This window comes from Ptychodera flava, chromosome 1 (assembly GCF_041260155.1).
Source record: "Ptychodera flava strain L36383 chromosome 1, AS_Pfla_20210202, whole genome shotgun sequence".
Taxonomy (NCBI): Eukaryota; Metazoa; Hemichordata; class Enteropneusta; family Ptychoderidae; genus Ptychodera; species Ptychodera flava.
The window spans coordinates 10,188,323-10,201,695 of NC_091928.1; the positions used below are offsets into that span (position 1 = coordinate 10,188,323).

The following is a 13,373-nucleotide window of genomic DNA, read 5'->3' on the forward strand; positions in this document are numbered from 1 at the left end:
CAGCCCCACGAGTGTTTAGGGACAACGCGGGTATTGTCGCTCCATTTTCGACTTCTATCAGTCGCAAAAGATCCACTTTAAATTTCGGGGAGAGGGCTGACGTCACTATTTTTCGTAATTGGTGACATAAACGTTGGAGATTTTAGACATACATCTCAGCTTGCAGTATTCAAAAATGTGTCACGCCCAAAGTTTATCGCGCAATTCACATCCACAGCATTGTGTGCAATATATAGGAAGATATAATATAAAGGATAATTGAAAAATAATATCAAAACGAACAAGCCCGCTGAACTTTATCAATAATTTTCAGATATTTTGAGGATTGTTGAATGCATACGTGTCTTGCCCACGTGAGTAGGTGTGATTGGAATGGTTTGACATCAGTTTGACCTTTTGCTGTCATAGTTACTATCCGTAATACACATTTATCAACCGCGAAAAATGCATAAATTTTAATGCATTTTTTTACTCCAAATGCCCAATACCCTGGTATAGCACTTGAGTCTTGAATGGGTGTTCAAACTTCTCATCCCTATTCCCTGTACACCGGTCCATAGTTACCATTGAAAACATAGGGTTTGGGCGAAACCATGGCGGAGAGGGGTATGTTTGACCAGAGAACACTAATTTAAAGGCAGAATATAGGACCAGCCAGTACAAAGTTTTGGAAATCAAACTAAAACAAAAATTTCAACATTCAAAAATGTGGTATGGAAAATATCTATACCGACAGGGCCAATACAGGGTAACCGTACTTCGTTGTTTCAGGATTGTCTAAAATCAATAGATGCTAGATAGGTGCAGTGAAATTGAATAAACAGACAGATATCAACAAACAATTAATAAACAGATATCAAAAACTTAGAGTCGAACCTGCAAGAGCTATCGGTCGAAAATGATGCCATTGGTAAGAAAATCTCCTTTGGACTCCAAATTTATTTCATTTCTCGACTTTGAGGTCAACACTGAATTTAGACTTAGGAATGGTTCTACTCCGGAATAAAAAGGACGCGATGCGTTCTACAGACTCAGTACGCCCAAATAATCACGTGATTCCGGTACAAACAAACCCACATGTGTACTAACGCGTATGGAAATACACGTACGTCTGTGCTCGTTTGCGCACATGGCTTTGTTTGTACCGTGGTCGATTCGAATTCCGGGTTTGGCCTATTGGGAACAGAAATTATCTTAGATAATGTCAAATGAAATAAAAGACAAGCATCGATGAAGTAATTTTTTCTCAAAAAGTGTCTGTAATGCTGCTCATTTATTGGCAAATTTCACAAATTGAAATGTAAATCATAGGCTTACATTGCATTTTGATTTTTCAAAATCGTCAAAAATATACGATCTCGATCATAAGCTTACTCTGTTTAATTAAGACAATGACAATCGAAATGCAGCTGACAGTCTTGAAAAAAATGCACCATCCTTCCATTTGATAACAAAAGCTGAAAAGATAAACAAACAATAATATACTGAATATCTAAACAAAAAAAAACATATACGGCCTGTCCTAGTTATAACCTTGCTTCATAACGATTTGAAAGCATATTCTGTTTTCCAAAAATGTTGGATATTTATGGCATGACACAGTTCACCTACTTCGTTTTTATCAAACCAGCTGAAGCTTCCAACATGGCTACTTCAAACGCAAAGGTCAAGAGGTCAGTGACTAGCAATTCAGTGACGTCACGCGTGCATCATATACGTTAATTTCGACTTCTGCTTGGCGTGGACCCAGTATGTATATCTTCAATAAAACTAGTAAACATTGCAAAAGCAGCTCGTTACCCTTTCGTTTATTAATTTTAGTCTGAAACTTCCCTACTACTGACAAACACTCGAAATGATAAATTTATCCCCGGTTTTCGATGGCGATTGATGTTGTGAACTGCAATTCCGGTTTATAATTCTGTAGTTCCTTTTATCTGCCTGTTTTGTCATAGTTCATGGCAAATAAAGTAGTACTTTGCCAAGTTTTTACGAAAAAAGCACGGGGATTTAAAGTGGCGAAAGTAGTTTTAGCTTCAGACCATCTCGGCTGAAAAATGACAAAAGTTCCCCCTTTAACTTGGTGACAGCATAAATTCATAAGAATATACAGGCAGACAGGATTGGTACACCAACGATATTACTTCAAGTCGCTGGACTGGCTATAATTCGACGTAGGAAGAATGTATACTTTGGAGGATGAAAAACAAGAAATATTAAATCTACATGGGTATCTCGTTATTAGGTGAATAAAAGGCCACAATGCACGCTGAAATATTGAAACTAAACTTGTTTCGTATGGTAGCACAGCGACTGAAATTCTGGTACTGGGATTTTCAGAACCAGCTGAGAGTCCTCAAGCACTCTGAACAACATACAAATAGATTTCCTGTACTGAATTTCGTTAAATTATTTGACTAGAAAACCAAAAGTCTGGAATTATAGCTAGGCACGATATAAACTGAATCTTCGAAGTGCGCTGGCCATATTATTGCGAAGAAGACATATTTAATCAGTGATATATTTCAGCAAAAAATACAGACATTGATGCACTGGCACGTTAAACCGAAGATTATCCTTGGCACTTTGTTCTCTTCGATTTCATCTTAGCGATGAAACTTGAATACTATCTGGGTCTAAAGCGCTGTGAGATGTGTTTGGAGGTCAATATTGTACTAGTCTAGTTTCTCATCCAGTGTTAAAAATCCAACTACTGCATTCCGCTAATCCTTTGCTATGTATAAAACAGTTGCTCTGGCAACTTCATCCAACCCTTTTAGCACTGTTGTCATGGCTACCTGCGGACCTTCACCCTACCGTCGACACCTGTTGATCTTCGTCGACCACAAAGTTTTTTTTGACAGGCGATCTCTCACGTCCGAAGGTTCACTGAACCACGCAATTTTTGCCGCCTTTCTGCTGCAGGTATTCAATCATATCCGCATGGTTATTCCTCAAGGCCAGGTCCATTGGCGTTTCGCGATTTTCGTCCGGCAGGTTGACCTTTGCCCCGACCCTGATCAAGATGCTTGAGACACTGACGTGTCCCTTCTCGGCCGCGTAGTGCAACGGCGTGCGGCCATACACATTGACGCGCGAGAAGTTGGCGCCTCGTTCGAGCAGAAACTGCACCACGTCGGCATGTCCGTTATCCGCCGAGACGTGCAGGGCGGTCGATTTGTAGCGGTTGAGGGCGTCTATCTTCGCACCCTTCATCAACAGCATCTCCACCACTGGAAGTCTGCCGTTTGCGGCCGCGCGGTGCAGCGGCCTGTCCGTGTCATCGGCGTTGACGAAGGCCCCTTTGTGGATGAGTAACTCGACAACGGCAAGGTGACCTTCCTCTGCCGCGACGTGGATTGGCCGATGAAGCCAACCGTCAACTTCGGATTCCCTATTCACGTCGGCGCCGTTTTGGATGAGGCTCTCGACCATCAAAGTGTTGCCGTTGGAAGCGGCGAGATGCAGCGGTGTAATTATTCCTTCTTCCAACGGGTTTACCTCAGCGCCGCTCTTAATCAGGATCTCGACGACTGGGATGTGGCCGCCAGAGACAGCAGCGTGTATTGGAGTTATCTTGCAACCTTGCTCGTCCTCCTCACCGACAGCATTCACGTTTGCGCCATTGCGGATCAAGTAGTCGCAGGTTTGAAGATGGCCGTTTGCGGCGGCCATAAGCAAAGGTGTATCTTTGAATTTATTCTCAGCATCGACCGAGGCATCTCTGTCGACTAACAACTTCACGATATGCAAGTGCCCTCTTTCGGCAGCAAAGTGCAACGGCGCCCAGCCCTCCTTATCGCGGGCTTCGACGTTAGCATCTGCGCGGATCAGCATCCTAGCGACATCCTGGTGACCTTTATCAGCGGCGAGATGAAGAGCTGTAGCGGAGTATGTGTTGGTGGCGTTGACATCCGCTCCGCTCTTGAGAAGGACTTCAGCGACAAGTGAATGGCCTTTCTCCGCAGCATAATGCAGAGGTGTGCGATTGTACTGGTTCATAGCATCAACGTCGGCACCTTCCTCTACCAACAATTGTGCCACACCTGAATGGCCCTGATCAGAGGCGTGATGCAGAGGAGTTGCATCATAGCTGTCTGTCGCATCCACCGCAGCGCCCTCCTGGATCAGCATTTCCGCCACCAGTGTGTGGCCCTTCCCGGCGGAATAGTGGAGCGGCGTGTTGCGTTTGTCCGTGGCCGCGTTGACGAGTGCGCCGTTCTGCAGGAGAACTTCAACGGTGTCAAGTTTGCCGGCCGAACAAGCCATCAACAGCGGCGTCGCACGGTGCTCACCGGACGCATCTATTTGAGCACCGCGTCTGGCCAGAACCCTAACAACTCCCGTGTGACCGTGGATCGAGGCGAGATGCAGCGGCGTCGATTCGTCCCTGTTCCGCACACTTGGGACGGCATTGTGTTGAAGCAGCATATCCGTCACGGAGGCGTGCCCGTTGCCGGAGGCGAAGTGCAGCGGCGTGTTGCCGAACTCGCCGATAATGTTGACATCACAACCTTTCCTCAGCAAGAACTCGACAACCGATAAATGGCCCTTCTCCGCCGCCAAATGAATCGCCGTGTTCCCGTTCTGGTTCCGTCGATTTATCTGCGCGCCTCGGTGCATCAGAATCGCCACAATCCGCAGGTGCCCGTTGTACGCAGCTCGATGCAAGGGTGTAATCTTATGCTTGTTTCTCGCATCCCCAGGCGCCTTTTTGCAGCAACAGTTCTGAAATATTCGGACTGCCGTAGTATGCTGCCCTGTGCAGTGGCGTCTCCAAGTCCTCATTCAAGACATTCACATCATGAAAACCTTCCTTAGATATCAGATACACAGACACATCGTAGTGTCCCCAGCTAGCCGCTCGATGGAGAACAGTTTCTCCACGTGTAGTCCTTGCATTCACGTTCGCACCTGCTTTCACAAGCTTCTTGACACAGTCTAATTTCCCGGCGCTGCAGGCCATGTGAAGCGGCGTGTTGTCATATTTACTCACAACATTCACGTGGTAGCCGGACTTCATAAGCTTCCCCATGGCTTTCACGTCTCCAGCCCTTGCGGCGCGATGCAGCGGAGTTAAATACCTCTCCGACTCGGCGACTTCCTTGATGACGCTGACAACGTCGGAGTGGTTCATCTTCTCGGCGATATCGATGGCCGTCATCCCGTAGAAATCATTGGTGGCGTCGCTCACCCGTTCGTCCTTGATCTTGTTGATATCGGCATACACATAGAGAGCGGCGATGAATTGTGGTCTGTTGAAGTAGGCAGCGTGGTGAAGCAGGGTGAAGCCATCTCTCTTCACACAGAGATCCGACATTTTTGCCAACTCCAAGGCCGTGAACTGGTCTGCGTTCTTGATAGCCTCGTAGAGCCGCAGCTCTAGGGCCTGGTTGACATTCATGGTGGATTCCGGTCTACAAATACAGAACAGAAAAAATAGCAAGAAATAAAAGACAAGTTTCGACATTGAGACTTGAAGTAGTATGCACCTCGAAAGTGAAAGACTTGAACTTTTGCTCAAACTTTCCTTAAGAAAGAAATATTTCAACAATTCCCTTTCAAAATCAAGAGTAAAAATAGGGGGTCACCGTGCAAATTTTGGTACTAGAGAAAAAAATAACGCAAGGTTTACCGATATTTGAAAATCAAAATGACCGCCATCCCTGCGTTAATCTATAGAGAAAAATGAAAATTTCGAATTTCGAAAAACTAAGCCGACCAAAAGTTTTCTTACGCCAAGAGCTTTAAAATGAACCCCCACAAGTGGCATATCAAAAGAGAATTGTAAAAGTTTGAGAGTCCGAATATCTGTCCCCGAGGCGCGTTCTACCTTATACTATAAGTACGCTTACCTTACATTTACATTGTGTTAACGTTGTCTGCTTCTTTTAGCAATATTGCTTTGACATTTTCCCATCCCTTTAAATGTCTAGAGAGGACACTGATCCAAAATAACGAGTACTTCCTTATCGTGGACTTTGGTTCTGAAACAACCTGCCTCTGGGGTCATGACCTTAGTTTATATTTAGTTTATGGCCGCCATATTGAAGCAATAATGACACAGTATGCTGTGTGAGCAAGCTTGAGGAAAGTTACCGATTTGTTGCTCTATACGAAATGTTATTTTGAAACAGTATAGAGAGTCGTCCCTTGGCAATACAAATTAATCATGATTACTTGTAAAAATCGTGCACGAAAAACAGCCAAGCAGAGGAAAGATCCGTTTTGTCTTCAGTTCGCTAGAAGGGTTTATCAAACTAACGACTTGTCGGCTATCACTGTCAATACATGGCTATTTGAACAACGATACAGGCCTATGTGTCATTTTTTCAGCGGAAATGAGGAACATCTTACAACATGTTGTCTTAAAACAAGTTTTTTTTAGTCGAAGTAGACTTTGAACTTGTGGAGCCATGACTAGTTAACCACCATAGTTCTATCTTTAAAATCCGAACTGGTTCCGTCATGTGTAAAGGTAGAGACGACGGTCAGAAAAGTATCAGATCCTGTAATTTACCTTTTCACTTGATCGATGCAATAAATGTTGAAAACGCGTTGAAATATAAGGAGACGCGACCTCGATTGGCCGACGCGATTGCCAGGTTTCAACTCGTCTCTGGAGTTATTAATAATCCAGGGTAACGCAGGTGTGGTACGCGAGTCGTGCAATACTAAATATATGAGAATAGTGTGGGCGTAAAATATTCCTGACAGGAAGTTGCAAAAATTTGTCGTTCATAACAACTCACAGAAACCGAACACCATGCTATATGTTGAAATTACGAAGGAATTGAGTTGTCGACCTGACTGTCGTTGCACAATTATTGATAGTTTTCAAAATTATAATGCCAAACACTACACACATGATGTGCACGTTTTGCTTGTAAGTTCCTTTGTCCCAACATTCCTCTTTGTACAGGATATGGTTGAGTCGATCAAAAAATTATACAATTTACATAATCGCCGAGTGTTTGTTAATAGTGGGTGGATGACAGACTCGGAGAAATATTCGTCCATGATACGCAAATCAAACATGGGTCATGGTTTTATGAATAATTGCGGTGATCTCATGTCTTTTAACCCAGAATTTGTAAAGGGATTATGCGTAACAATACATCTTCGAAAGGGCGGTTAAAGCGAAAAAAATATGCGGTCTGAACATTACTTTAAAAATTGGAAACGTGCTGATTATGCAAAAGAATGTTAACGTAAAAGGAAAGCGAAAAACGATTTTTCGTAAAAAGTATGCATTCACTCCCTTGTCTAATAAAATTCACCAAATCTGGCAAATTTTTGCACATTTTGATTCTAACGACCCCCCCTCCAAGCGTAATTGTCCACCCATTACATGCTCTGCAGATGCCAGATTATTATTGATGAATTACAAATACAACTTTGATTTATTGTCATTAGGATTAGTAACAACAAAGGCTTTGCTGTTGTAGAGATCAACAATGGATGACAGACAGGAGATGTTTGAAATGAACGGCCAACGGGAACAAAGGTATTTGGAAATTTTTTTTAAAAGAGTGAAAAAAATTGAAGTGTTGGTATTCAAGAAGCGCGACAAGTGTTGCATGCTCTCGCTCCATAACATTTATATGTGAAATTAAAAAAACTATTATTGAAAAATGTCGGCTGTCACCTCCAGTAATAAACTAGCTTTTCAAGAAATGTAGCATAGGGTGACTGGTTTCAAATGCATGCATTTATTCAAACGGTCGGTTAGGTCCATGTTTATGCATCCCGTCTCGTCTATCACAGTGCACAGTTACAGATCCAGCCTGACAAAATTGCTGTGTCCTTTTTGTTAAAATTGAGAAATTACATTGAATCCCTCAACATCAAGGCTCGAGGTTTTCCATACCATGTATCGATGTAATACGACGAGATTGCTCGAACCGTTGGAACTAATTTGAATAGTCTAATCTCCGTGATTCGGTCGACTGTTTAAAATAACTCCACTTTTAACCGTTATTTTCCCTAAACCTAAATACCATAATTGTGGAATGTTGCACGACTCCGATATTACACCAAAATGTCGCACAGTTAGCGGCTTTTAGATGGTAAACTTGCGTTGAGTTGACATGAAGATACACTGAACAAGAACTACTCCTAACAACACAACATTTACTGCCTGCAGAAGCGCGTCCATGAGACACCGCGGGCCTGACCCCAGCTTGCGTGTCTCGCCCAGTTTACCAACTTTGCACATATCGGCTCGTCGCGTCAAACTGTCTTCCATATACATACGCTATTTTGTCTAAAACTACAAATATGATCGACTAGAAAATGTTCCAATTTCACTTCGCATAAGCTCACTTACCTGTAAGTATCGTAGGTCGGCATTTTGGGGTTCGTTTGAAAATCTGACAAAGACAGTCTGTGGAGCGTGTTCGTTTTATGCCACTCAAAATCCTGTTGACTGCGTTTTGGGAAATTATTTACCAGTATGTAAACATCATGAATGGGTCATGGACGCTAAGGTGACACTACAAAGTATGTGACGCGTCGTTGAATTTTTAGCCGTTCCAAAGAAGCTACAGAAAACAACCCACAGCTTGATATCATTTTTAGTTACTTTTAAGGCTGCAATGATGACGCAAGTGTCCAAGATTTGCATGATTTGAGAGGCGTAATAATTTCACATCAATTGACAAGTGTTGCATGTTGGGAAATTCGTACTGTACCAGACAGCGCCTTGCAGTGACGTCATTTTTATAGGCGCCCTCTCAAAACAGCAGTCTCACCTGAAAATCGTTTAACTTTGTCGAGACTGCCGCATACGTCCACTTTGCTTTATATGGTCACCGAAGCTGCGCGAACGACGCGCGTCGGTATCATGGCAACCCCTCGAGCTCGCTATGGTTTAATACGATTATTCCGCGCACTTAACCGCGTTATTGGGTACGCTGTAAATGAGAAAATTCCATCAAACGATCAAACTTTCACTGAAAGGCCTTAATGTGAAGCAAAAGAGGCTAAGAACCAAGATGACTGCAAATCTTGGAAGTGATGTCAAGCAGAAAAGAACCTACATAAACTGCGTATACTCTTACAATAAAGACAAAACAAATTAAACAAATTTATGCGAAGTGTCTAAGTTCTATCAGTCTGTGTTCAGAACGGTTTTATATCCATCGGTAACTACTATCGACAGTCACGTGACTGGATTTCTGGAAATTCTGCGCTTTTTCTCGACCTTTCGATCCGACGTGAATTTGCTTTCACGACACAATATTAGAATTCCTTTCCACGATTAGAATTACCGGCAGTCAGACAGGAAGATGACGTTAATACGTGTCGCCGAATGATCGATCAGTCTATCACGGTCTTTGAGATACGACGCGTTCATGACATGGAAACTGAATCCGCGTTACAGCAATTACCATTGACGTATTCGGCAAGACAGACGCACAAATGAAAGTGGTATTTAAGTCGGCACGCTGTCAGACACACCTGATCCTATTGAAGTCAAACACCATCTCAAGTGGACACTTCATCCTTGATAACGCGTCACCATGGCCATAGCTATTATTTACCCGTCATATCGCCAGCATATTGCCTTGTGTGTGAAATTTAAACGAAGGAAATAATTTTGCAGACTGTTAAATCAAACATGTCTCTGTGCGACATTATTTCGTCTTAGGATTGTGGTTGAGTATTCTAAGACGCCTCCGTACATGTACATAGCCACATGTCGGTCTATACACGCCTTAAACATGTATATGTGTTAATTATATGTTTGTGCCTGCATTGTTGACGTCATGAAAAGTGCTGTTTATGCCCACCGTAATACGAAAGACAACTCTACAATAATTCTACGCAGATCAAATTGTGAGATTACAACCGAGAGTGCAACACAGGCACCCTTTGAGGTTACATAAAAACCGATTTCAACATATCATTTATTTAACAGTGCATTTTTCTAAGAATCGGTCGCAAAGCTCCTTAGACTTAGGGACTGGACATAAATTACAGGGGGGGTGGGCCGGTGTTTTTCGAAAAACCGCTGCGTAAAAAATAGTGACCCTTCAAAAGTTCATGCGCAAAAATTAGTGACCTCCCCCTTATCCGTGCATGAAAATAAGTGACCCTCCCCTGTTACTCAATACCCCCCAAAAAACCCGCAATGTGTTAAAGACCCCCTTCTGACTTGCTATACTTTTTAAGTCGCCCTCTCGAAAGGAAGGCAAAATGTGGCCGATATAACGCGTTGTCCAAAAAATATCAAATCATATGTGTGTTATTCATGTAAATGTACTTTGCTTGAAGTGGCAGGTAAAAAGTGCATGCCTGTACAAAAAATGTAATTTTTAGATTTTATCGATAATGTTGATTCACTATACATGTAGTCAACTATAAGAAAACTACGAACGTGTATTTTCCAGTATAAAACTAGCTATATCTGTTCATATACAGATGTTTAATAACTGATATAGATATACTTGATTAGCATGGGTTGTTTACAAGTGCAATGTGAACAAGATATTTGATTTTGGAATTTCTGTCAAAATGTTGATCCACTATACATGGGAGTCTATGACAAAACTATACATGGGAGTCTATGACAAAACTGTCAAAAATTTTCAGAATTAAAATTTGCACTATTTGTGCATATATGGACCCTGAATAATTGACATAATTGTGCTTGATTAGAAGAGGGTGGTAAAATGTGCATCTGTGTACAATAACTTTGTTTTTGGAATTTCGCATAAAATGTTGATCCACTATACATGGAGTCTATGACAAAACTGTAAAAAAAAATTTTCAGAATTAAAAATATGCACTATTTGTGTATATATGACCCTGAATAATTGACATAATTGTGCTTGATTAGAAGAGGGTGGTAACACGTGTATCTGTGTACAATAACTTTGTTTTTGGAATTTCACATGAAATGTGGATCCGTTATACATTGTAGTCTATGAAGAAACTATGAATAATTTTTTTTAAATACAAAACTTGGCAAATCTGTGTATTTATGTATGCTTGATTATTGATATTTATGTTCTTGATTAGACTAGAGTGGTTACAAGTCCATGTGTGTGCAAGAAATTTGATTTTGGAATTTCACCGAAATGTTGATTCACTATACATGGCAGTCTATGATGAAACCCTATGAATAATTTTTTTCCAATACAAAAATAGGAAAATCTGTGCATTTATGTACACTTGATTATTGGTACTAATGTTCATGATTAGACTAGAGTGGTTTCAAGTCAATGGTTGTGCAAGAAATTTGATTTTGGCATATCACTTAAATGTCGATTTACTATACATGGCAGTCTATGATGAAACTATGAATAATTTTTTTCCAATACAAAAATAGGAAAATCTGTGCATTTATGTACACTTGATTATTGGTATTAATGTTCATGATTAGACTAGAGTAGTTTCAAGTCAATGGGTGTGCAAGAAATTTGATTTTGGAATTTCACTGAAATGTCCATTCACTATACATGGCAGTCTATGATGAAACTATGAATAATTTTTTTCCAATACAAAACTTGGTAAACCTGTGCATTTATGTACACCTAATTATTAGTATTAATATTCATGATTAGACTAGAGTGGTTTCAAGTCCATGGTTGTGCAAGAAATTTGATTTTGGAATTTCACCAAAATGTTGATTCACTATACATTGTAGGCTATGAGGAAACTACAAATAACTCATAGGTTATCTGATCCTAAATTGTTATTCAAAAGTTGTTCGACCTGAAGCTTCCAGTTGTTATTGATGACACTATGCACTATTCTGAACAGTTTGTATTCTGTCAATGTCCTCAAAAAATTAAAAAATGTACATACAGCGACATGAACGTTTGACACCGACCTATACCCAATGTATTGTCAATGGGAGAATGATGTCAAATAAGTAATCTCCCAAATTGTTATTGAAAGAGTCATTATAGGGGACAGTTATGCACAATAGTGTTGAATAAGTAGAAATCATGACAACTTAAATCAATGTGGCTGCTTGGATCATCAATACATTGTTTATTATACCTGAAATTTGCGCCCGAAGGGCGCGCCGAAAATGGTAATGGCAGAAAATGAAAGTGCCAGGAGGTATTTTTTCTTTTTTCAGTATTCCATAACGTGCACATGCAATTTCAGCTTTGATGCATGAAAAAAGGTGACCCTCCCCCATAGGCTTGCACAAAATTTTATGACCCTTCAAAAATGCTTGCGCGAAAAATGGCGACCCACCCCCAAAAAACACCGGCCCACCCCCCCTGTAATTTGTGTCCAGTCCCTTAAAAGTTTTACCGAATCCTCTCCAAGGGTGGGAATGAGCACAAACCTGTTTCGAATGGAGTTTAAGCTTACTAGCCCTGGGTATAACGCTGAGCATAAGCTTATGCTTGGTCTGAGATTTCACAAACAGCGATAAAATTAATGCTCCACTTCACTGTTATAATCACGGCGCGACACAGAAATTCCCTTCAACTTTCCGACATACGGTACCCAGTTTATCATCTTCGCTGGTATGCTGCGAATGTTCACTGAAGAGTGCCTCTGTACACAAAACGGCGGGGTGGCGGTGGATTGCAAAATAATGGACGGGTTCATGTACCTATTCACGGCTCGTGACATTGCTTTGGCGAGGCGAGGGCAAGCGTGTTTCTGAGGGTACAGTGTTTAGGGCCTATAACCTGTTGAAATAATTTAGAAGGATACGGCACATGAATAGAGGAATTCAGTCTTTATTGAGGGTGACTAGAGTTTTGCGACCTTGGGGTCACTAAAATACTGCACTCCAGTGACACTAAACTGCTCAAAATACTATTGACTCTAAACACACCGGTATTGTCGGATTGTTGTCAGAAAAAACGGGCGGCGTGTAAATCTCTCGAGATGTTACGCGTTATATAAATTGATTTAAACTTCGACAAGACAAAGCCGGCGATGGCCGGGGTGGTTTCCCACGCGTAACAGGCAGAATTGGGAACTATTTGGACCGTGGCCAGTATGCTCGAGCACCGTTTGACTCTCGTACCACAGTCCGCTCTGATAGTCCGCTCTGATACGGCATGTGTAACCGCCATCATTATTTGCCCCTATGCTGTTCCGTGGACTTTGACCCTAACAGTTCAGTTCCTACACCGAACTACCACAGTCATCAGTCCACTGTACGCCAACACAAGTCGGTCATCAATGGACCCACTCAGTCACAAGAACCTTGCCTTAAAATTCGAAACAACCAACCTGTGACTTTTCAGAAGTTTCCCGGCTGTACTTAGAACGGCCAAAAGGTAGATGAAACCATGTCTCCGCGGCGAACCCCAAAAAATAACTGGCGCGTATACTCAATGTCCTCAGAGGCGTATTAATCCAGCAGGCTGTATCATCTGAATCTGCGCATG

General features: G+C 41.8%; 1 protein-coding gene across 2 annotated transcripts; it reads right to left on the minus strand.

The window, feature by feature from the left end:
- Positions 1-1,236: 1,236 nt before the first annotated feature.
- LOC139129758 (ankyrin-1-like) lies at positions 1,237-13,373 on the minus strand. 2 transcript variants are annotated; one of them, XM_070695443.1, is made up of 2 exons: positions 13,216-13,373; positions 1,237-5,417 (listed from the first exon to the last, which is right to left on the minus strand). In XM_070695443.1, the coding sequence occupies exon 2, from the start codon at positions 4,786-4,788 to the stop codon at positions 2,887-2,889; it is 1,902 nt and encodes a 633-aa protein (XP_070551544.1). In that variant the 5' UTR covers positions 4,789-5,417; positions 13,216-13,373; the 3' UTR covers positions 1,237-2,886. The 2 variants fall into 2 exon arrangements, with proteins under 2 accessions (XP_070551544.1, XP_070551546.1); XM_070695445.1 differs by lacking the exon at positions 13,216-13,373 and adding an exon at positions 8,330-8,437.

Coding starts and splice junctions, on each gene's coding strand:
- LOC139129758 (XM_070695443.1), bottom strand. CDS start 4,788: ATGAGGACTTGGAGACGCCACTGCACAGGGCAGCATACTACGGCAGTC.